Genomic DNA, 25,281 nt, shown 5'->3' on the forward strand with positions numbered 1-25,281 from the left:
AATACTGGAGTGGGTAGCGGCCGTTCCTTTTTCCAGGGGATCTTCCCAACCCAGGGATCGCATCCAGGTCTTCCGCATTGCAGGTGGATTCTTTACCAGCTGAGCCACCAGGAAGCTCATGGAACCGGGTGGCAGCCCTAATTCCTGGGGAGCTGGTGTCCACCCAGCACCTCTGCCAGCCAGGCGCTCCCCAAGGGGGATTCAAGGCCAAGCAGAGCCCAGGGATGAGCCTGTGGGTCCCTCCCATCCCTCCCACCAAGGACCCCCAACCCAGGACAGAGGAGCCCCTGCTAGAGCCTCCCTGAAGAGCTCTGATCACCACCCGAACAGAAGGGGCTAGGTGGCTCACTCGGAATTACCTCAAAGGCGGCCTGAGCCAGGAGGGCCCACAGGGCAGTGTCAGAGAGGGTTATTTCCAATTCATGTTCTAGTCGCTACAAACCCGATGAAGAACAATGTTCACCCTGAGACCCACTCTCAAAACACCTCCGAATGCTGTACGCATGCACCTATCTATAGGGTGCAGGGGTCCCCCAAGAGGGCACCGGGATGCAGTGGCTGCAATCAGGGGCCCTGTGGGGTGAGGCCCCTACTGTGGAGGCTCCTCAGGAAACCCAAGCACCTCAGGCAATCTGGTATCCCCTTAAAGTAAACATCTACTTTTCACATTGCCCTACCCAAGTCTGGCAGAAGCAGAGAGGCCAGGCTGCACCCAACCAGATTCTACAGAAAGCAGCACAACTGAAGTTCAAGTCGCCCCGTGGACCGGGGCCAGGCTGCTGAAGTCCCCATGGACGCTGTTGGCAGCCCCACGGTGACAGCTCCCAGGACGACGGACTGGATAGAAGACAGCCCGGGAAAGCAGGAGACCCTCCTGGAAGGCAGGGCCTGGCCCAGCTGGCCTTGGAAACACAGCCCACTGTCTGCCTGCTTGCACCGGCTGCTCCGACCTCCCTGATTCCATGGGCAGCCCTGCCAGAGACATAAGCGCCTGCGCCCCCCTTCCCCTCTCGCATGGCCCCCAACCATCTGCTGGGCATCTTACCTCTGCAAAGAGCGGAGAAATAATCGTAGATAAACACTGAGAGAAAGGCCTCTTTGGGATGTCTTTCATCTTGGGAGGAAACAAAAGGTAATGAGAAATGTTTTAACACCCACACTTGCCGGGGTTCAATGGACTCTGAGACACGTCCGCAGTGGTAGCTGCGTAGGGCTGCCTCACTGTGTTCCACTCGACTACGGGGGACCACAGATACCATTCCCCATGGAAAGGCATGGAGCGCGGGGGAGCCGCATCCCGCGTGGAGGTGGGCAGGGCCGAAACTGCACCGCCGGGCCACGCGTAGAGAGGGCCTGGAGACCCTCACGCCAGAGCCGGCTGCTGCAAGGGCTGTCACAGGACAGCGCTGCCTTTTCTCATCTGCAGCCTCTATCTGAACACATCATGACCCCCGTCTGCTTCTCAGAGCGGGACCTTAGGGTCGCCAGGGGACAGCCACTGGTCCGCTCTGCCAAGGATAAACTACGCCTGTGTTTCAAAATGATCCCCCAAAACTACAGCTTTTCATAAATGCCAACAGGCACAAAACCAAGTCATTGAAAATCACATTTTACCAAAGTACCAAAGTGTTAGTCGCTCAGTTGTGTCCAACTCTGCAACGGTAGCCCGTGGATGACTGTAGCCCGCCAGGCTCCTCTGTCTACGGGACTCTCCAGGCAAGAATACTAGAGTGGGTTTCCATGCCCTTCTTCAGGGGATCTTCCCGACCCAGGGAGCAAACTCAGGTCTCCCACATGGCTGGCGGATTCTTTACCGCCTGAGCTACCAGGGAAGTACCAAAAGTGATGTGTTTAGATTTCTTAAAACTCAATCCCCAAATCGCAGTGCCTTGATGAGGAACGCCAACGTGGACCAGAGGCAGAGTGTCATCAAAAGCTGGAAAGTCGTTTCAGGCATTTCCCGGCCACCCTTCCCCACCCACCACGACCCAGTGTCAGAAATGCTGAGCTGATGGTGCGGCCACAGAGAGCAGCAGGCGGCACCGCGAACCAGGCCAGCACTCAGACTCACGGGCCAGCCTCGCTGGGTAGTCAGACAGAAGGGAATCCCTTAATCTTTCGGCTTCCTGACAGCAAAATTCCAACACAGGCTGCCCAGACGGACCGCGAGGCCCACGAGAACAGCAGGCTTCATGCCAAAGTGGCTCCGAAATGCTGCCAGTCCTGATGACAAGGGCTAGTCTCTTCGCACGCGCAGACGTACCTTGTTTCTTTCCAGATCCAACGGCTGGAGAGCTCCATTCTCTAGACTCTTTGGATCCTTCTCCCGGATCGTGAAGATCCAGTCCCCCGAGTCGCTGCCTCCGGAAGCCTGGCCGTCCGTGTCCGTCTCCCTTAACACAGAAACCCAGGTGTGCTGGTGAGTGGCGCCAGCTCGGGGGGGGGGGGGGGGGAGGGGGCAGTGCTTTGTGGCTGGGGGGCCCCGTGCTCCATGCCTGATCCAGTCCCTCTGGGACTGCAGAAGCCCATCCTGCCCTCAACCTCCCAGAGGCGGGAGACCTCGTGGGGATGTGGTCCCCATCACATCCCACGAAGCAGCTGCACCACCGGCTCGATCCACCCCAATGTGAGCATGCAGACCTGCCCTCTCAGCTCCCTCTCAGCCCTCAGTCACAGGTTTGGACATGTCACCTCCACCCACGTCACCTCCACTCCTGCCTCCATCTCTTACCTTCTGCTCACCCTCAAAACCGACCCTGTACCTGCACCCGCCGTGGCCAAGGCCCCGTCCCCTGCCTGCCACTGGACAGGGGGCCACCCCTCTGTCCTCGTTCTGTTGGGCGCTCCCACTCATCAGCCTCCCCTAGAGGCCCCTGGTCACAGCACCCAGACCTCCTCCCACCCAAGCGGTCCGAGGGCTCTTCCTTCCTGCTCCTGTTCCCCAGGGCTTAGTCGTAGGCCCCGGCCCTTCCCTGCAGGTACGTCCTCAGGGCTCCTGTGACCATTCACAGGGTGGCGCTCTAAGTCCACATGGTCTGCCTATACCTCTCGCCTCAAGGCCAAATCTCACCGCTGCTCTAGATAGGACACATCCTCCTGGAGGCCCACAGCTGCCACGTCAAAGCCGGTTCCCTGAGCCCTGGCCTCCCCAGACCAGCCTGGTCTCCAGGGCCATCCCCTCAGTGGACCCCTGACACTGCGCAAGTTGGACGCCATCCCCCCCTCCATTATCCAGACCCAACCATAAACATCCAGAACCACCAAACCACCCCCCCTCGCCCGTCTCTTCATCCCCGTCCCAACCACCGGCGTTGCTCAACATTGTGACCTTAGCAATGTCCTAGCCTGTGGGCCTCACCCTGACCTTGCAGTGCAATCAGCTGGGGACCCTGAAAACACTCTAGGTCTCCCCCAGTGGCCTGGCACGTGGGCCTGGGCTGGGGGTCAGCTTGCACTTCTGGCCATGGTGTGAAGGAGTGCAGGCAAGGAGCCACCACCCCTGGGAGCACCTCCACCCCTGACCCTCCCCTCCCGGCTCCCTTCTCTGCTCACATCAGCACAGCCAGTCCAGCTCTCCCCACCTCTAAGCACCCAAAGGGCTCCCAGACTCAATTCACCTCTTCAGCTAACAGATCTCCTAAGTGCTCAACCTGACACCAGGTTACAGGAAATGCCTGGGGCGGAGCTTTTACAACACCAGGCATATACCGACACACAACACAGAATCACCAATACCTTCACTTGTCTCTTCTTAAAAATGTGTTTGTTTGCTTTTTTAAGAAGCCTGGCATGCTGCTGTCCACGGGGTCACAAAGAGTTCGACATGACTGAGCGACTGAACTGAAAAATGTGTTTCAAGTCGTTTCACCTGATCCGTATTTTGAAAAAAAGAAACCAGGTCCAGCTCTTTACAGATTCTGGACATGAATTTGAGCAAACTCCCAGAGAGGGTGAAGGACAGGGAAGCCTGGAGTGCTGCAGTCTATGGTCACAAAGAGTCGGACACAACTGAGCGACTGAATAACTATTACAGATTTACTCAGAGAAACTCCACTGGCAACAAAGAGAGACTCAAAGATTCCCAAATACAGACCCATACCAACACCAAAAGCACCGTCAGCCTGGATGTTCTTTCTTAAAGAAAAAAGAAACCCCAAACCCACCCCAATCAAGAGATGAGAACAAACAGGCCCACGTCACGCACAGCTTGGGGCTCGGACACGGCCCAGGGCTGGGGGACACCCCCCTCTCCCGCAAGTCACAGACACCCCGAAGGACTCAGGCCGAGCGACTCACGTGTCTGAGTCTTCCGAGCTGGAGTCTTCGTGGCTCTGCTCAGCCTTCCACCTCTTGTACCTGTCGATGAGCTCGGTCAAGTAGGATGTTTTCTTTGCGTTGCGGATTATGAACTTGTGCTTCAGTAGCTCCTTAGCAGTGGGTCTCTGGAAAACACCAAAGAGAAAAAACATGAGATCAGGTTCTTGGCATTCCATTTAACTCCACCCCAAAGGACAGGCTTCTGCCTCAAAACGTCCAGCAACCAATTCTAATACATAAAGACAGAGTCCTGTTTCAAAGCTTTCTCCTTTTAAGATTGATTCAAAGACGGTCATTCGGCATCAGTGGGTGGGATCCCGTTCACAGTGTGGACAGGTACCTAGTATCTACTGGAGTCCTGAAAACTCTGGAGCTAACCATTCAATGAAAGCAGACGCCCTTTCCCCCAGGAAAATGCATTCACAAAGAAATGTTACAGAGAATTTCACAGAAGTCATTCAACCATCATCGCTAATACTGGCAAGAGAGAAAACGTGTTCTGTATATCACCTCGTTAACCTTCTTTTTGTTTGGCTCCATCCCCCAAACAATAAGAAGATAAATGTTCATTTAGATTCATCTGGAAGAAAGGAGCCAGGAGATAGCTTTTTTGTGAATGCTGAAAGGGCAAGTTCTCTTAGTCATCAGCCTTCCTGAGTTAGAAACACTGGTTTCCCAGGTCTGCCTCTTTCCTTGTGATCGGGGTGAGGACTTCCTCCGGGGCCTGGGCTCAGCATGGCCCCAGACAGTAAGTGTGCGTTGAACTCAGCTGCTAGCTTTGAGAATGGCAAAACCACTTGTAGGGCACACCCCTCCCGAGAAACTGTGCAGCCCAAAGAGGAGCGGACAGCAGGAGCACACGAACCACACACGTCAGACTGCACTCCCGCTTGCACTGAATCACTGAAGCTTCCTGAATGACAGCCAGGCACGCTCCTCCGACTCAAGCCTGTGCAAAAGCCTGGGTCACTTCCGGGATTTCTCAGTCCCCGTCCACACGAGTGTGAAACACCAAGCACCTCAGAAGAGCCCAGACTCTCAGCCTCTCATCTTCCCCTCGGTATGTTTGGGCTAGAGATGTGTGCACTGGGCTGGCAAGCAATACCAGACCTGTATATGTAACGGGAGGATGTGCGGGCATGAGGAGGCATCTTCTAAGCGCTGGGAATAAACTCCTGGCAACAACATTCAGAGCTCAAGGACATGATGACCAGTGACCCACATGGCACCAGATGAGTGGTGTATTCTGCATCCCCAAGGGGGTCTTAGAAAATGTTGGCATTCCTCACTGAATTCCGCTACCAAAACCTGGTATGGTATTAGAAACCCACAGTGCTCTTATTATAACTAACCACTGGACTGCAAGGAGATCAAACCAGTCAATCCCAAAGGAAATCAACTCTAAATATTCATTTGAAGGACTAATGCTGAAGCGCCAATACTTTGGCCATCGGATGTGAAGAGCCTACTCAACGGAAAAGACACTGATGCTGGGAAAGATGAAGGGCAGGAGGAGAAGGGGGCGACAGAGGATGAGATGCTTGGATGGCATCACCGACTCGATGGACATGAGTTTGAACAAATTCCAGGAGAAGGTGAAGGACAGGGAAGCACAGTGTGCTGCAGTCCATGGGGGTCACAAACAGCTGGACACGACTGAGCAGCTAACAAAAGCATGTTTTTAGAAAAGAGTTCTTTGCAGGGAGCAGGGGGGCGGGGGGACACGGGTTCAGAAGTCTCAACCTGACCTGTGGCTGACCCTGCTGGAAAACTCAGAAACCAAACAAGGACACAGGGTGTTACCTGCAACACCAAAATACACAGACAACTTTGAAAGAAATATCCTAACTCAGAGAGAAAAAGGGGCTGAAGCCATGTAGTTATCTCTGCCATATGGCTCTGCCAGGGTCAACTCAATAGCAGAGACAGTCAGAAGGAAGAGGGGAAAGCAAGGCGGGGCTACATTTATCTCATCCCTCTTTTCCTTCCTAACACATGCCAAGAAGAAACTGAAAACATTTACTTTAAAGACTTATTTAGCCACTGTTTCTCAGGCCGGACTTTGCGGTTATGACAACAGCTAAAAATAACCCAACCTTCCACTATAAATATTAAAAATGTATGATTCCACATTGAATATTAAGGAGAACAGTCTTCAAGCTCAATGCGGTAGGAGATACTAGAAAATCTGAAAGACGGTAAGTAGACTTTGAAGCCTTAAAAAGATAAAATAACAATAAAAAGCATTTGCACTTCAGAGAAATCAATCATATACCCTTTTAGAAAATGAGATCATGAAGACAGCTGAAAACAGAGAAGGAAGACAGGCCACTAAGACGCATCCAGACCCATCAGGCCCCCGTGGGGGGAGATGCCCGTTCCCAGGTCGAGACACTCACAAAGCTCGGCTCCTTGTTCAAACAGGCCTCCACGAACTCCTTGAGGGGTTTGCTATAGTTCCCTTCCAGCGTCGGGGGGTTGTTCTTTGGGATAAGGAATAGGACCTTCATGGGATGCAGCTCGGAATGCGGCGGCTCCCCCTTGGCAAGCTCAATGGCCGTGATGCCCAGGGACCAGATGTCCGCCTGCAACAGCAAAGCACAGTTAGTTACACATTCAGCGGGGAGGCAGTTCGAAGAAACATACTTCCTAAGAGAAGGAAAAAAAAAAATCTTGACATGCTTCTGAGGTCTTGAATACTCAATCTTAATTGAAAAAATTTGTTAAAGATAAAGCCTTTGGTGTAACTTCAAAACAGGCAACGCACAGGAGGACATGTAGTAACATCTTCTGCCTCGACGTGGAGGCCGGCTCTGACGATTACGCCTCTTCCCTTTGCTGCTGGAGGTGGAAGACGTTCCACGTTCAACTCCTTGAGTCAACAGGACAGGGAAGCTGAGGTCAGTGGAGACGGCGTGTCCAGGGACCACGCCACGTCTGCGGCTACCGCATCCAGCCATGCTTAGAAGCCGGCACAGCCCTTAAAGCCACATCAGGACAAAATGAGACCCCTGTTCCCCGACAGCCCGGCCAGGAGCCTGGGCCCAACCCCTGGAACTACTCTTTGGTTCCTCCTAAATCAACCAGCTGCCAAGTGTGTGGCTCCTGATCTCTTGGTGCCCTGGGTCCCCACCTATCCCTCCTCCCCCCAGCTTAGTTCAGAGCTGTCTTCTGTCCCTAGCGCTTCTGTGGCGGGCTCCGGAGTGGTCTTCCTGCCCGCAGGCTTCCCCTGCATACATCTAACAGCCTGCTGACTAACTTGGAAACCTTGACTGGCCCTATTGAATAAATGGCAAGCAATTCAGCATTATGCAGTAAAAGTCATAAAAATACCCACACTTGTTAAAACCAACTAATTTCACTTCTAGGAATTGATCCTAAATAAATTTTATATTTAGAAAATGGTAAGGGATGCCTAAAATATTCAAAAGCAGGATTACTTATGCTAAAACCTTAGAAGAATGACTGTCTTACTATGGCACATTAACTTGACTGAAGTATCAAATATTCACCAATGACACTGATAGAGAATCAATTGAGTTTGTCTATTACAGTACCTAGGGTTTACGACATCAGATTTAAAAATGTGTCTGGATTTTAAAATAATTATGTGGGAGAGGGCAATCATTTTACAAAGCAATTAAAATTGAGGTATAAGAGGAGACCTGTTTTACCACCATTTGGGAAATTAGCTATTAAGAGAAACAAACAGTGATTTTCAATAATGAGACTAAGTCAAAAATCACAACTGAACTACAGGTATTTACTTGTAAACACAAATTTTCTTTCCATATGTGGTCAGTTCTGGGTAGCATTCTCCTAAAAGTGACAACACAGAATTATCCATTATTGGTGAGCAGTGGGGGTGCGGGGACCCAAGTGGGCCACTACTAGCGAACAGCAACTCTCAAAATCCTTGCAGGAATACCAAGCTAAGTAAAAGTCACCTGGCCACATCTCTGTAGACAAAATACAATTTAAGTGGCATTTAAAAATTTATGTATAGAAAACAGTCTATGAAGCACCACCAGAGGGGGACGTTCAGTGGTTAAGAATCCAGGGGTCCCTTGCAGGGAGCATGGGTTTGATCCCTGGTCAGGGAACTAAGACCCCACGGTGTGCAGGGCGGCCAAAATAAAAGGAAGACAGGGGAAAAAAGAAAACCATGGAGAACCCCAAACAACAGTTACAACTAGTTTAAAACATAGCTCAAAAAGGGTTTAACAGAAACTATTTAATAAGATGCAATATTCAGAAACACATTAAGTAGCACGAGAGGTATAAAAACTGTCTGTGACCGACTCCGTGGCAATACACAGCGCCTCCATCACCTAGGATAAAGCTGGATGCTAGGATAAAGCTGGATGCTAGGATAAAGCTGGATGCTAGGATAAAGCTGCATGCTTTTCCCACTCACACCCTTCCCCCACTTGCAGGGTGCATCACTCCCGGCCAGGACGTGGGAACTCCTGGTCCTGAGGCTGGAGCAGGGGAGGCCATGGGCTGCCATCGGGACGGGAGGGTTGGTCACGTACCCAGTGGACCAGCCGGCTGTACACATTCCAACAGATGGGCCGGTCTGACCGCGTTTCCACTCATCTTTATTTTTCCATCAACACATCACCTGTTTTCATCTCTCACCATGGTGACTGCAAACAGTTATTTCGGACGCGACTGGACACCAAAATAACTTAGCTTGTGCTTGGGTACTAGGCCTACAGATGTTTTTCCTTTCGTCTCATTTTTTCCAGTATTTTCCAGATTAAAGACTATGTGCTGCTTTTGAGACCAAAAAAGGGGAAAGTTGTTTACAAGGAGAACTCCAGCACTGGCCCCTCAAGCCTCCACAGGGGTTGCTAGCAGGGAAGTGGATTGACAATCCCAGCACAAGTGTCTCTCCTCTCCTCCCCCCTCGTCTCTGAAGGACTGAGAAGCCTGCGTCTGTGCTGCCCTCCAGGATCACGCCGACGCCCTCTCGGCCCCCCTGAACCAGCTCACCGTCAGAGCCCCTGACGCCCAGCGCCACACTGGCTCACTGAAGATGTCAATCACCTGGCACGGCGCTGGGCTCAGCTACAGCAAGGATGGAACGGAATGAGCACAGAAGGGGGCAAGGTCCCCACCCGAGTCCACCCCATCCACGGACCTTTTTTCCCCTTACAGAGAAAGGGGGAAAAAATGGAAGGGTCTTCGGCCCAAGCCCCGGCTCCACGGTTGCGCCCGCAGGCATCTTATACTAAGCTTCCCAGGTCACCTTAAAGAGAACGATAATGATGAAGAAGGTCCTTAAGGCCTCTGAGCTAACATGGGTTAGAAATGCTGGGCTCAGATCAAGACCTGAGATCAGCATTCTCAGCTGGGGCAAATGACAAGGGACCAAACATACTGGTTCCAGAGATGACTGTGCCAAGCCAGTTCTAGACACACACACACACGACACTAAGGCCGATGCCCCTTTAAGCTCAGGGAGATAAAGACGTTGGGGAGGCAGGCACAGTCCATCCTCACCCTACCCGCTCCCCCTTTTGAGAATCATCAGCACGTGGGCCCTGAAAACTATCAGGAGCACCTGGCTTCCCCCAGGGACCCCAGGGGACACGCTCTTTACCTGTAACGCAGAGACCAGTGGGGGGACTGTCTAAGGATGCGGGGAGGAGCCCGGCACTGGCAAGAAGCCGAGTTGTGTCTCAGGAGAGCAAAGGTGCCCGTTAAAGAGCATAACGGCCCTGCCAGATGGGTCTCGGGCGGGAGGCGGTCCCTGGGAAGAGGCCCTTTGTCAGACTGCGCGCTGGCAGCCCCTGCCCAGCAGCCTCTCTGACCAAGCTCCGCACTCACTGCCCTGAGCCTTATCTGCGCTGCCCACACCTCCTGTGTCAACAAGCCTGGGAGGCGCATTTCACAAACTTCCTCACACTGAATTCCAGCTAAGGGTTGCTGGGTCTGATCCAAGCCAACAAGAGAATCGGCTTTTTGCCATAAGCCAGGAAGGCTGTGGTCCGTGGGGCTGCAAAAAGAGCCAGACGCGACTTAGCGACCGAACAACAACAGAGAGGTCGGACGTGTTTTCTCAAGCTGCCCAACCAAGCGTGCATTTCCTGTATGTCTGTGACAGCATCTTCTGATCTGCCTAAAAAAGAACGTCGCAGCATCTGCTGACTACAGAAGAGCATTCTGATCTAGACAGCTCCAGGGAAGAGGCAGCCAAGCTTGCCAATGTCCTGGGATCTCCATGGCGCAGAGCGTTGTCCTCAGCAAACACGAGGAGAGGCCCCCCCGCCCAGGCGGAAAGGTGGAGAGGGGGGAGTCTCAGGAAGGCCGGACAGTTTTTGAGGAAGTGTGAGGTGGGCAGTGAGGAGTAACACAGAGAAGGTAAAATCTGAATCCCGAGTCACAGGGGGCCAGCACTGACCAGCTAACTGACCAGAAAGGAAGAAAATAGAAACATCAGGGGTGTAATCAGAGGAGTTAAGAAACTTGGACTCTAGTCCCAGCCCTGCCTAAAAATCTAGACCTGTGAACCTGGATAAATAAAAGTGAAAAAAATTCCAAGTGAACATCACTCATCCGTGTCCGACTCTGTGACCCCAGGGACTGTAGCCCGCCAGGCTCCTGTGTTCATGGAATTCTCTAGGCAAGAACACTGGAGTGGGTTGCCATGCCCTCCTCCAGGGGTCTTCCCCACCCAGGGATCGAACCTTGGTCTCCTGCATTGCAGGCAGATTCTTTACCATCTGAACCACCAGGAAGCCAATGATAAATGGGCCTTGGCTTAAAATAAAGAGAATGAACTGAATACATAAATTCCTATGGAGTCTTAACACGCCAAAGGCTGCGCAGCTCTGCTGAAAACCTACCGTCAATTACTGGCCAGTGGCTTCCAAGGCCATGAGCCTATGGAAGTCACAGCCCTCAACAGCAAGAGGGCCAGGGCCACCTAAGCCCTGACGGACAGGTCCCCCAGCAACTTCAGCACCAACGTGACGGCTCACCACGTGGAGCTGAGGTCCCCAGGGAAAGCCACTCTACGTTCTGTGTGCTACGTTTCACAAGGTGGGGGGATCTGCCAGGGACTGAGAAGATTTCCATTTAAAGAGAAGAAGAGGTGTCTGGCACACACCCTGCCACCGCCTGCCACAGACCCTGCAAGCCCAGGCGGCAGCCTCACCTTTGAGTCGTAGGCTGACTGCTTGATGACTTCAGGCGCCATCCAGAAAGGGGTGCCCACGAAGGTGTTTCTCTTTATCTGGGTGTCCGTCAGCTGGCCCGCCACTCCAAAGTCCGCCAGCTTCACTTCCCCATGTTCAGAGAGCAGGACGTTGGCAGCTGCAAAATAAAACCGAAGACGCCCTGACATTGGCTGCTGGACGCTTCCATCTGCTCCCTTAGAAACGGGTTGGCATGCCCCCCAGAGCCATCAGAGGTCAACAGGAGCAGGCAGTGGGTGAGACCCTCTCAGAGCCCCCCACCCACTCAGGCACGTTGAAGGCACTCTCCACGTGCCCGCAAAACCATTTCCCTTGAGAAGAGAAGCACAGCTAAGATGCTACAACGAACCTTCCTACCCGCCTTGGGGATTTCAAAGAAACATAAACAGGGTGCTTTCTTACCCTTAATATCTCGGTGAATTTTCTTCTCCGAATGCAAATAATCAAGTCCTTTCAGTATCTCTCTTAATATAGTAGCAATCTGGGTTTCATCTAAAGGGCCAGGTTCTAACTAACAAGAAAAAAAAATGATTAAGGTTACTTACATGATTAGATGAAAAAGTATGAGATGACAGGACAGAGCCAATGTTAAATGGACAAGAATAATCAAGATTGAAATCTTCTTCATTCCAAAACAGACGTTTTGCCCACACAATTAAAACCTACTTAAAAGGAATCCCCCTCCTCGCCAAAAATAAATAAATAAAAACATAAAGAACCAGAGAAAATGACTTTGCTGAATGAATCAAAGTGGGGCCAATGAGAGAGGCCAAGGTCAGTTTGCCATGCCTGTAGCCCGAGAGAGGAGGGAGGTCAGGCCAGAAAGCCAAAGCCGGCACCTCGCAAGGCTTGCCAGGGAGGGGACCGGGCAGTCAGGCTCTGTCCTAACACAGGCAACGGTTATCAAAACACGAGCCGTCACGAAGAGAAGGCCTGGGAGCTGACAGATTTCCGAGGCTACCCCCTGCACCAGAATTTTTTATTAATAACTCTAAATTTTAAACCTTGGGGGGAAGAGAGCAGAAAGGTCAATCCCTCACAATGGAATTTTTTTTGTTACGTGATATGACATGTATTTCAAATCCTAAAAGATGATGCTGTGAAAGTGCTGCACTCAATAAGTCAGCAAATTTGGAAAACTCAGCAGTAGCCACAGGACTGAAAAAAGTCAGTTTTCATTCCAATGCCAAAGAAAGGCAATGCCAAAGAATGCTCAAACTACCGCAACAATTGCACTCATCTCACATGCTAGTAAAGTAACGCTCAAAATTCTCCAAGCCAGGCTTCAGCAATACGTGAATCGTGAACTTCCAGATGTTCAAGCTGGTTTTAGAAAAGGCAGAGGAACCAGAGATCAAATTGACAACATCCACTGGATCATCGAAAAAGCAAGCGAGTTCCAGAAAAACATCTATTTCTGCTTTACTGACCATACTAAAGCCTTTGACTGTGTGGATCACAATAAACTGTGGAAAATTCTGAAAGAGATGGGAATACCAGACCACCTGACCTGTCTCTTGAGAAACCTGTATGCAGGTCAGGAAGCAACAGTTAGAACCGGACATGGAACAACAGACTGGTTCCAAATAGGAAAAGGAGTACGTCAAGGCTGTATATTGTCACACTGCTTATTTAACTTATATGCAGAGTACATCGTGAGAAACACTGGGCTGGAGGAAGCACAAGCTGGAATCAAGATTGCTGGAAGAAATATCAATAACCTCAGATATGCAGATGACACCACCCTTATGGCAGAAAGTGAAGAACTAAAGAGCGTCTTGATGAAAGTGAAAGAGGAGAGTGAAAAGGTTGGCTTAAAGCTCAACGTTCAGAAAACTAAGATCATGGCATCTGGTCCCATCACTTCATGGCAAATAGATGGGGAAATAGTGGAAACAGTGGCTGACTTTATTTTTCTGGGCTCCAAAATCACTGCAGATGGTGACTGCAGCCATGAAATTACAAGACGCTTACTCCTTGGAAGGAAAGTTAGGACCAACCTGGACAGCATATTAAAAAGCAGAGACATTACTTTGTCAACAAAGGTCTGTCTAGTCAAAGCTATGGTTTCTCCAGTAGCCATGTATGGATGTGAGAGTTGGACTATAAAGAAAGCTGAGCACGGAAGAATTGATGCTTTTGAACTGTGGTGTTGGAGAAGACTCTTGAGAGTCCCTTGGACTGCAAGGAGATCCAATCAGTCCATCCTAAAGGAAATCAGTCCTGGGTGTTCATTGGAAGGACTGATGTTGAAGCTGGAACGCCAATATTTTGGCCCCCTGACGTGAAGAGCTGACTCATTGGACAAGACCCTGATGTTGGGAAAGACTGAAAGCAGGAAGAGAAGGGGACGACAGAGGATAAGATGGTTAGATGGCATCACCGACTCAATGGATATGAGTTTGGGTGAACTCCGGGAGTTGGTGATGGACAGGGAGGCCTGGCGTGCTGCGGTTCATGAGGTTGCAAAGAGTTGGACACGACTGAGTGAGTGAACTGAACTGATGACATGTATACACACATAGGGGTTTTCATGGTGGCTCAGTGGTAAAGAATCCACCTACCAATGCAGGAGACACAGGTTCAATCCCTGGGTCAGGAAAGTCCCCTGGGGGAGGAAATGACAACCCACTCCACATTCCTGCCAAGAAAATCCCATGGACAGGAGCCTAGTGGGCTACAGAGTCCTGCCCGCCGTCACCACAGACCAGGACGGTTCACTATACATCTCAATCTGCAGAACCTAATTCCTCCCCAAGTTATCTGACTCGGAGTCTTGTTCTCAAGGAACACACTGACTGCTCCAAAGCACAGTCTGGAAGCTCCGCCTTGTCTGCCTTCACGTCTAGTTCTGAGTTCGTAGATTGTGAGAATTTTAATACTCAAGATACTCAAGATGAAGAAAAATGCACTTTTCTCATAACCAAGGGCAAAAGAGGAAGGAGGCAGAGGAGCTGCCAGATGTGCCCTCCTTCCTGGCACAGAGTGCAGAAGGCTCACCCTGCCATCCACACCACTGTCCCCACGCTGGGCTTCCATCTCCTCCGCCAGCATGGTCATCCAGGCGGACAACCCACAACATCTGGCTGGACTCCCTCCATCCTACGATCAAGAGTCCGGAAAGGAACGGCAGAGCGGCCTGGAGTCATCACCAACGGGAGGTAAGAGCTGAAACCTCTCCCCTGGACCATTTGAGAGCTGGCTCGCTGACTGATGCATGGATGGTTATGCCCTTTTACATCTGGCCCAGACACCATCCACCAGTGAGTCACAGGCAGGGGCGGGGAGAGAAAGACCATTTTATTTACAGAGCAGGGACGTCCTTTGAGGGTCAAAATTCACTGCAAAGGGCGTCCAGTTGTTCCCTGGAGCACAGAGCTGCTCAATTTGTGGGGACTCGCCTTGTTCACCACTAACAATACACTTCTAAGCAGTCTCTTCAGTTAAGAGGACTGTGGAACTCTTGTGATAATCTCTATAAAACAAAGATTCAGGGGCAGGGGGGAAGGATGCAGACTGCTCCTCGTCTCTGGGTGACCTCTAATCCCTCTGCCAAGTCTGTCATCCCTCCCTCCTCTTATTATGAGACCCTCAGCCTGCAGGCGGCCACCCAACTATGGACCACATCTGCTGGCCTCTGCGGCCACCAAGTCTGGCCACATGACCAAGCTCTCACCAAAGGAATATGAGAAGAGCCCCTTCCTAACCCTAGTCTTGGCTTTGAAACACCGGCCGCCGGAGAGGACAAGGACTTAAGACCACGGGAAGTCACCCACCACAGCAGGGGCCCTAAGGCCACTGAGCCCACGTGCGGGAGAGAATCGAATTTCCATCTCGTGTGAGACACCATTTGGGGCGGCTGCCACAGCAGCTTGCCCTAAACATTAATGAGCATGTCACCCTACTCTTTAAAATTCATGCTGCATACTCGTTTTTAAGTCCGTCAAACATCTCTCTGCCTGACTGAGTGACCGGTTTACGCAGCCTTGTTCTTGTTGCGCGTGCACTTATCCGTGTCCGATTCTTCGCGACCCCATGGACTGTAGCCCTCCAGGCTCCTCTGCCCGTGGGATTGTCCCTGCAAGAATCCCGGGGTGGGTTGCCATTTCCTTCTCCAGGGGATCTTCCTGACCCAGGGATCCAACCGTGTCTCCTGCATTGGCAGCCGGATTCTTTACCACTGCGCCACCTGGGAAGCCCCCTTACATAGTCCCGTTGCTTCATATAACCCAGTTCCTTAATTAGATTCCTTAGATTCTGCTGTAATATTGACATCTTATCATCAGTGACAAATCTCTCCGTGTCAGACCCTCCAGTGCTAATCCTCCTTCCCCTTCTCCCAACTGACCTCACGCTAGTTTCCTTTGCTTGTAGCACTTCCCCACATGCAGTATAATCCACTGTTTGCCTCCACTCGGAACCTCAACTCCAGATGGAAAGGAAGGAAAAGAAAGTGTTAGCCATGAGACATGCTCAAAGGTAATCTTGGGTGAAGGAAGGTGCCATCTTCCTGCCCCAGGCTAAGGTGTCATTGAGACTAATGTCTTACAGCCTCAGTAAAAAGGCATGATGACTAAAATGAAGAGTGAGAAAAGCCACCCGGACTGTGGCGTTATGTTAGAGGAGCTCCGGTGCATGAAGAAGAAGTTATGTCTCTAAAGCGAGGAGAGCGCCAGTGAGACCTCTGTGCTCCAGGAAAACAGCAGAGCCCTGCCCTTAACAAGACACGGTCATCTCCCCTCGACAGGCCACATGTATGCGGGCTGCTCCAAAGACACCCACAAACCTGTCAGCACCGTCCCTTAACACACAGACGCTAGATAAAGCAAGGTGAAATTTTTCAAAGAAATGCCCCAAACCCATTTAATTCAACTACAGCCATACTCATTTTTAAAATCTTGTATGAACACTTAATAGACTCTCTCAAAATAATCCTAACAGTCTTCAACATTCAAAAAATAAATAAATAATTCTTCTATCTCATTATTATTAAAGTGCATCTTCTTTGAGGACTGGGGTCAGGACAGCAAAAGAGAAAAAGGTAAGAGATTAAGAGAGAAACGACAAAGTCAGAGGGAGGAGTCGGGGCTTTGCAGCTGGTCACAACAACGTGCAAAGCCCAGCTCTGTTTGCTAGCTGGGACACCTAATTTCTGAGTGTTTCTGTTTCCTCGACTAAAACAAGCTGATTTGGGGACATTCAAAAAAGGTGCCTGGAGCCACTGAGGTAAGAAGGTGGATGGCAATTTGCTGGGACTCACACCAGATGGGATTTTATCTAATAAGTGGAGAATTCTACGCTGCCTTGCAAACTGTCATGTCCACAATTCCACAGACTTCAACTCAAAAATCCAAAGAAAGTTACCACTAAATAAATTCAATTATGGTGGCATTAGGAATGAATAAATAAAGCATCTAGAGACTAGAACTGCTGCTCTGAAGAGCTCAGCGTTGGGAAAGCGTCTCCACAAATAACTTCACACATGCCACAAGTGAAATTCACTTAAGATAATAGTAAATCTAATTATACAAAATGAGGCAATTTTCTACATTTCTGTAGTAGTTCTCAAAAGAGTAAAAAAAAAAAATGACAGCTCTTTGTGTAATACATATATTTATGGAAAAGCAAAGCGAGTCATAAAGTGTATCCAGCTGCTTTGCCACTTTTCCATTTTAATACAATTGTTGAGACTGTGTTAAATTTTTTTCTTGAAATTTCCTTTCAAACTCTATTTTGACCAATTGCTTTTATGGTTATATCATTATGTGATTTTTTAAAAACTGTTCTTTAAAACAGCCTTTCATAACACACACAGTTTTAGAGGTTTACCTTTCCCCGTGGTCAGGGAAAAGAGTGCTGATTATGCTGATTTCACTGCATGACCACATCGGGGTGAGATGTCAGGGGCTAAACAGCTGTGTGAGATCTTTTAAAAATCTTTGTTTTGCATATACTGTGTTTCAAGGATGACCCAAGTAATGCTTATGATCTGCTGGTGATTTCTGAGCAGCTGACCTGAGGCTAACATGTAATCATGTTTTACCATGAGCAACGAATCGCAGACTGTGACTGAGGTCATCCTACACTGAGCTGCCATTACCGTGTGCGGGGGCCAGGCAGCTGGGTCCAGGCCAAGTAGGAGACACCGCCACTGGCAGGGGTCAGCTCCCCCAGAAACACACCGCAGGCTCAGCGAGGCCCCTCTGCATGTGCACCCAGGAAACAGACATGTGCGTTCACACGTGGCCTGACCACCACTCCCACGTGTGACGCTGTGCCTCTTACCCCGAAACCAAATTTTAATTTTTAAAAATTCTAATGAATTATAAATGAAAATGCTCCACGCATGTTTTAGAAGTGAAGTTACCATCTGAAATGGGAAACAATGATGGTGTTTGAATGTCACAAAAGTTCAAACCTTTTAGAAAATTAGAAACTGTTCTGAGGTCAGACAGAGCAGGCAACACCTTTCGTGGCTGCGTGGAATGAATTCACTGGTTTCCCACGATATGGCCAAAACTGGCTTCACAAGGGAACCTCTACTTTTCAGCAATGTGTCGGGAGCAGAAATCCCTATTATAAGGAGTATTTTGGCCCTTTTCTCATGCAACTGAAGAGGGAGACAGAAATGTAAACACTCTCATCTTTACAACCAAGACTGCTGCTGCGTGTTCAACATCCGACGTGATACTTACGAGGTCCAGTGCAGAGCCCCCGCCAAGATATTCCATTATTATCCACAATTTAGTGTCCTGCAAAGACAAAAAATAAATAACCTAAAGGTATTTTTCACTGTGATTCTGAAACTAGAAAATTTTATAAATACGTAACAGCAAGTAAAGCACATCCAAGTAAGAACTGTGTGGGAAGCCTCGACTGTGTCAGAGGGACCCTGCACCAGAACCCCCTTGCTCTTGGGCACCAGGTTCCACACCTGCTGCACCAGGGCTCTGAAGGGGGGCGCCTTGTTTTCACAAAGTCAGCGGGTGACCCTCTGGCACAGGAGCGTCGGGGCAGGGGTGGGGTGGGGTATTGGCCCTCGGGGCCAGGCCAGGCCAGCAGCAGCCACTTGGGTCCGGCCCTAGGGCTGAGCCAGGAGGCGCCCGGACTGCAGTGCTGGGGACAGGCCACCTCCCTCCGGCCTGCCGCTCTGAGCCATGCAGGGGGGGCAGGTGGCTCGGCTGGTGTAGCTGGTCACCCAGGAAGGCCGCCGTGCCCTCCTTGGAGATCTCCAGGTGGGGGGCAGTGGGCGGCGTGCTCCCCATCTTCCAGCCTTCTCCCCAGCCTCTGTGTCTTGTGTCTCTTCCTTCCATCCCTTCTGAAGCCCCACAGCTTCCCAGGTTCTTTTCAAGAAATCCCAAAGTGCTACTTCACAAATCCCCAAGTGCTACTCCCCTGAAAGCCAACGTGCTTGGGCCCTGAGGGCTGCAGGCTCCGTCGGGATTTCTCATCCTGGGCACCACTGACATTTGCGGCGGGATCACCTCTGTCCGGGGGCCACCCTGTGCCTGAGAGGGTGTTGAAGGGCATCCCTGGCCTCCGACCACTAGAGGCCAGCAGCGCACTCCCCATCCTGAAGACCAGACACGGCCAGTGTCTTCTGGGGGCCAAAGTCGCCCCCGCTGAACTGCATGATCGATGTCCATCAGCCTCAAGTGTTACTGCACAGCAGTGCTGACCGACAACTCTCTCTTGCCCTTGGCAAAGCCACTTTACATCGGGCAGCCTCCGAGCTGGGCGCCGGTCACAACTCACTGTGAGACAGCCAGGTTGTGAGTGCGTGGGCCAGAAAAAGATGGCAATAATAAACCTCACAGTTCATCTGATAATAAAATGAGATCATGAAATGTGAAAGCGCTTTGCAAAGCTCAGGGAACTAAACAAGCCAAGTGCTATTAGCCTCCACCACAAGCGTCACCCTGAAGTGCCTCAGAATAACCTCATAAAACCGAAACGGTCCAACTACCAAGGCCAAATCGTATTTCCCTGCATGGGAATTTCTGAGCCAAATAAAATCCGTAACACTGATCCATATACATTCTACGGTAGAATGAAAAAATAATTACTGCCCCACCAGCCCTGAGGCCAGGTGCTTGAGAAGGAGGCCTGCTCCAGGGACACACAGTTTGGGGACCAAACTGGTGACCAAGCACAGTCAGGATCCAGATACGCAGTCAGTGCCCTCACAAAGCCTCCTGCATGAATGACTCGTGGGAGCGCTCTAAGAAAAATAAGAGTTCTAAAAATAAGAATGATTTTAATCAGAATATTTTTAAAAAAATGACCTCAGACCATGTCAATTATAAATAACCTTGTAAGTTCCTCATAAGGGAAAGAAAATATTTATTTATCACAACTTCAGGATTGAAAATTTAAAAGGCACCCAAGTGTTCCCAGGTGGCGCTAGTGGTAAAGCACCCACCTGCCAGTGCAGGAGACGGAAGGGATGTGGGTTCGATCCCTGGGTCGGGAAGATCCCCTGGAGTAGAAACTGGCAACCCCCTCCAGAATCCTCGCCTGGAGAATCCCAGGGACAGGGGAACCTGGAGGGCTACAGTCTATGGGGCCGCAAGGAGTCGGACACGACTGAAGCGACTTGGCACACGCACACAAAGTGTGTGGAGTGGGAAGTTTCCGTCTCGCCCCTGGCTCTTGGCTGCCCAGCCTCCACATCCAACATGGCATCATGTTCTCTATAACTTCAGGGAGGTGTCTTCTGCAGAGACCTCTAAACGCTTCCTTCACTTCTATCCAAACGCAACCCTCTATGCAACGTTGTGGGCTTAGTTGCTCAGTAGGGTCTTAGCGACTCTTAGCAACCCCGTGGACTGTAGCCCACCAGGCTCCTCTGCCCATGGGGATTCTCCAGGCCAGAGTACCGGAGGGGGTTGCCATGCCCTCCTCCAGGGGACCTTCTCAGATCAAACCCAGGTCTCTCACATTGCAGGCGATTTTTTTTTTTTTTTTACCATCTGAGCCACTGTCCTATACCTTGCTTCTCCTCAGAGCACTCTATACCTGTCCATAAAGGAATTTTTTTTTTGGTAGCCATAACCAACCCACACCCTACTGACAATGTTATTTCCATTCTTTTGCTATCATGAGCCAGCTGTCAATTTAAGAACCTCCCATAGGTATCATTTTAAGAGTTCCTGGATGCTGAGTCAAACGAATCCACTTGAATTTAAACAGATAATGACAGATGATTCTTCAAAGAGGTCAGTTCGGGTTCATCCTGCCTCCAACAATGTATGGGTGCTAATTTTTCCCCCTGCTTTGTCAACACACTCTATCCCTTAACCAGTGTCACGGAACTTAAGAGCTGAATTGTAGTCCCCTTCCGAAAGTCATTCGCTGACGTCCCAATCTTGAGCACCGCAAAATGTGACTGTGTTTGGAGACAAGGTCTTCATCAAGGGGTGAAAGGTAAAGTGAAGTCACACAGGTGGGCCTAGTCCAAAGTGACTGGTGTCCTCCTAAGGAGATATCAGGACCCAGGCTCACAGAGGGACAGCCACGAGACGACACAGGGAGAAGGAAGACGGCACCTCCCAGCCAAGGAGAGAGGCCTCAAGGACACCGAGGGCTTGAGTCTGAGTCACGTGTGTTTTCTTTTTTGTAAGCCCTTGTTACACCGTTTGTCTGCTTTTCTGTTGACCTAATATTAGAGAAAGCAGCTAGCTCCCTGTAACATGAGCCACAAACACAGCAATGTCCTCATCTGTCTTTTGATTTTGCTTTTGGCAATTTTTGCTTGTGGAGATTAGTTTAACGTGGACACCACGTCTACAACGACACCACTGACAGGCAAATTTGCCCTGTGCCGTCTGGAGTAGGTGACTGAGAACTGCCACTCCCCACATTCACAACCATCACGGGGGACTTGACAGACATTCAGACAACGGGAAGGTGAAAACCAGGTAAATGAGAAATGCGGCAGATTCGGCAGCGTTAACAAAGATTACGTGTTCCAGTATGAATTCTGAAATGAAACATTGTGCATCTGTGCTACAAGGAAAGGCCAGGCCCAGGAGGTCTCAACAATGCAGCAGGTCTTAGTAAGCCAGCGAACAGTTTATAAAAAGCAAAGGTGCCTTCTGTGAAGATGCCAGGCATGAACGCAGACTTTCCAGCGCAGGTTTGGATCTGCCTCTGGCCCTCAGCAGCTCTGTGACCCAAAGACAGGGCTTGAAGCCATGTTCAGTGTCCCGTCTGCTCCAGGGACGGAAGGACGGCCACCGCAGGGGCGAGCCCTGCACACCGCAGTGCCCGTGAACTTGAGCTGTTATGACCACATGGACTTTATAGAGTGTCCCCTGTTTGAACCCAGGTCCACCGGGAGGCTCGTGAAACCAGGAGGCAAGAAACTGGTATCGAAGCCAAACCCCTACCCTGTTTTACAGTCAAACCAACACCCTGACGATCTTGGCACCTTCCAATTGTACTCCAGGCACAAGAACACCACCCCTGACCTCGACAAAGGCGGATTTAATTGCTCCTCTGTCCCACAGACGTCAGCATTCCTCAGTGATTCAGACACCTGCCCTCCAACACAGGGTCGTGGGGGAGCTATAAAGTGACAGGGCCCAGGCTCTTTTCCTAAATGAATCACTTTTTGTGACAGAAAAAGTGAGCAAATAAGTACCACCAGCCGGTCTGTGGTGGGACAAAATGCTGTGGGTGCTCAGAGGAGAGGCCCGTCTGATCAATGACAGACACCACAGAAGTAATAGCGAGAGAAGGAGATGAGAAGATCCGTCAGAAAACCAATGGCCAAAAGGCACCTGAAAAGGTATTCACCACCACTAATGTTTAGGGAAATGCAAATCAAACAACTACAATGAGGTATCACCCCACAAGGGTCAGAATGGCCATCATTAACAAGTCTACAGATAACAAACGCCTAGAGGGTATGTGGAGAAAGGGGAAATCTCCCCAAACTGTTGGAACCCTCCTGAAACTGTTGGTGGGAATGTTAAGTTGGTGCAGTCACTAGAGAACAGTATGGAGGTTCCTTAGAAAATTAAAGAGTTTCCATATGATCCAGCAAATCCCACTCTTGGCACATATCCAGACAAAACTATCATTCACAACGATAATACACCCGTGTTCACAGCGGCGCTATTCACAAAGGCCAAGGCATTGAAGCCACCTAAATGTCCATCGACAGATGAATGGATAAAGAAGGTATGGCACATATAGACAGTGGAATACTACTCAGTCATAAAAAAGAATGAAATAATGCCATTTGCAGCCACATGGATGGACCTGGAGGTTATCATACTGAGTAAAGTAAGGCAGGCAGGCAAAGACAAGTATCATACGATATCATTCATATGTGGAGTCTAGTAAAAAAAAAAAAAAAAAATTATACAAAGAAACTTATCTACAGGACAGGACCAGACTCACAGACATAGGAAACATGCATCTAGGTCATCAGCCTCTTCTACTCGACAGAACTGCATACTCGGTCGAGTGCAGGGAGGGGAGGCAACTGGGGCTCAAACCCAGACTTAATGCTGAGTCAGACACCAAAACAGCAAGAACCACAGGAACAAACATCACAGACGCTAAGCAATTTCTCAAGGATGCCAGTGAGGGAAACATGTTCTAACATAACTGCTCTTAATCCCTTTCCTTTCAGAAAGCAACAAACTCTAATCCAACAGCCTGAAAAGAAGCTCAATTTATGTAATGAGTGCCTGGGACTTGCGGCATTCCCACTCCCCGCTCCCCTGTGCCAAGAAGAAGAACTTTTGTCCTAATGTCCTGCGGTAAATTGGAAAGGACACAGAGCCGTCCCCCAGACGTGCTTCTCGAGGTTCATGTCAGGAGGTTCTCTCTCCTGGAAAAGGCTGCCTTCTAACTGCGTGCATGTGTGTGCCTGAGTCTCAGCAATTAAGTCTCCCCAGACGGGTACTGAGATGTTCTGCACTTTGGCATCAACACAAATCTGGCACAGCGCAGTAAAAGATGTGTTAATGCAACGTTTCTGTGCTGAATGCTGGTAGAAATTAAGATGGATAAAAGCAGTCCTTACAGGGTCCTTACAGGGTCTCAAGGAAATAAAAGTCACAACCTAAATCTGATGGAGAGGAAACAAAACAAGAGAGAGAAGGTGGCAGGAGTGCCTGGGGAGGTGAAAGAGGAGGACTCCCCCCTCCCCTGCCCCCCATCCTCATACAAGAGCAAACAGAACAGTCAGTGGGCATAAACTGCCAAGTCAAACACGTCTGCCATAATCACGATCAGCTAAAAATGGACTCTTCCTAAAAGTGAAGTGTTTCTAATAATTACAAGAGTATCCTTCTGCCAGGCGAAGATTTTCCTATCATTGCACATCATATCCAAAATCACTGCAGATGGTGACTGCGCCCATGAAATTAAAAGACACCTACTCCTTGGAAGAAAAGCTATGACAAACCTAGACAGCGTATTAAAAAGCAGAGACATCACTTTGCCAACAAAGGTCCATATAGTCTAAGCTATGGTTTTTCCAGTAGTCATGTATAGATGTGAGATTTGGACCATAAAGAAGGCTGAGTGCTGAAGAATTGATGCTTTCCAACTGTGGTGTTGGAGAAGACTCTTAAGAGTCCCTGGGACTGCAAGGAGATCAAACCAGTCAATCCTAAAGGAAATCAGTCCTGAATGTTCATTGGAAGGACTGATGCTACAGCTGAAGCTCCAACACTTTGGCCACATGACGTGAAGAGCTGACTCAATGGAAGAAACCCTGATGCTGGGAAAGACTGAGGGCAGGAGGAGATGGGGGCGACACAGGATTAGACGGCATCACGAATTCAATGGACTTAAGTTTGAGCAAACGGTGAAGGACAGGGAAGCCTGGCGTGCTGCAGTCCATGTTGTCACAAAGAGTCGGACACGACTGAGTGACTGAACGATGACAACACAGCATACATCAGAAATATCTGCAACAAAACCATAAAACCAAAAGAAGTGATTGCTAGGGTGCAGAATTAATTCTCTGATTAAGGCCCAGCCCAAAGATTAGACAAGACCAAGCCTGAGGGTGAACACAGCTGAGAAAGAAGACTTTACTGTGGTTTGCAAATTGAAGAGGAGCCTTAAGTGTTAAAGACAATTTATGGAATTAGGATATTCACGAATAACAGATGCTATTATTTCAAGTGCATGGGTGGAGAATTCTCTTATGTATTTATACTTCTATTTCCATCCTGCAGGGTAATTACCACACCCCAACAGTAAACCGCTTCCGAAGGAAGGGACCTCTCAATGTGCTATCTGTTCAGAGCTGGGTTGTCCTGAGGAGACGTTTCTGCCACCCGAATCCTTGCTCCTCTTCCTCCCCACCTCCTGGCCACCTCACTTGCTTTTATCTTCTGCACAGCTCTATTCCAGGATAACAGTCAGACAGACGCAGGTACTCGTATGGATACAGGGTGACTGGACACAGTCAAGCTGTGTATGCATCAAATGCGCAACCCCTTCCCAGAGCACAGACCTGAGGTCGCTGACAAGACCGGTGGTTCCGGTCCCTCACACCCAACCGTGACATCAACTACCCCCTCCCCCAGCTCCACTGCTGTCTTGGCCAGAAGACCCCATCGCGGCATTTATACAAACGTCCACACAGCTCTGTACAGACGCTCAGAGAGGAGTCACGCTAAATGCCCCACCCAGCAACTGGCAAACTGTGGTTGGTCAGTAATGACCGTCACATCGTGTGGCTCCCAGACAGGGTTCAGTAAAAGGGCCTGGTCCGAGCAGTCCACGT

The 25,281-nt window shown here is 50.0% G+C and overlaps 1 protein-coding gene across 4 annotated transcripts in view; it reads right to left on the bottom strand.

Moving 5' to 3' along the window:
- Positions 1–25,281, bottom strand: part of STK24 (serine/threonine kinase 24) — a 95,550-nt gene that overhangs the window by 7,708 nt on the left and 62,561 nt on the right. The window contains exons 3-9 of one of the 4 annotated variants that reach the window (XM_081548935.1): positions 18,218–18,274; positions 11,925–12,033; positions 11,483–11,640; positions 6,717–6,902; positions 4,297–4,442; positions 2,264–2,393; positions 1,046–1,114 (exon numbers count right to left, since the gene is read on the bottom strand). In XM_081548935.1, the coding sequence (XP_081405061.1) occupies positions 1,046–1,114; positions 2,264–2,393; positions 4,297–4,442; positions 6,717–6,902; positions 11,483–11,640; positions 11,925–12,033; positions 18,218–18,274 (855 nt within the window). Of the gene's footprint in view, positions 1–1,045; positions 1,115–2,263; positions 2,394–4,296; positions 4,443–6,716; positions 6,903–11,482; positions 11,641–11,924; positions 12,034–18,213; positions 18,275–25,281 lie in introns of all 4 variants that reach the window. The other 3 variants (XM_081548936.1, XM_081548937.1, XM_081548938.1) reach the window with 3 other exon arrangements.

This window comes from Giraffa tippelskirchi, chromosome 12, assembly GCF_054371585.1.
Source record: "Giraffa tippelskirchi isolate mGirTip1 chromosome 12, T2T-mGirTip1v1.2.pri, whole genome shotgun sequence".
Classification (NCBI taxonomy): Eukaryota; Metazoa; Chordata; class Mammalia; order Artiodactyla; family Giraffidae; genus Giraffa; species Giraffa tippelskirchi.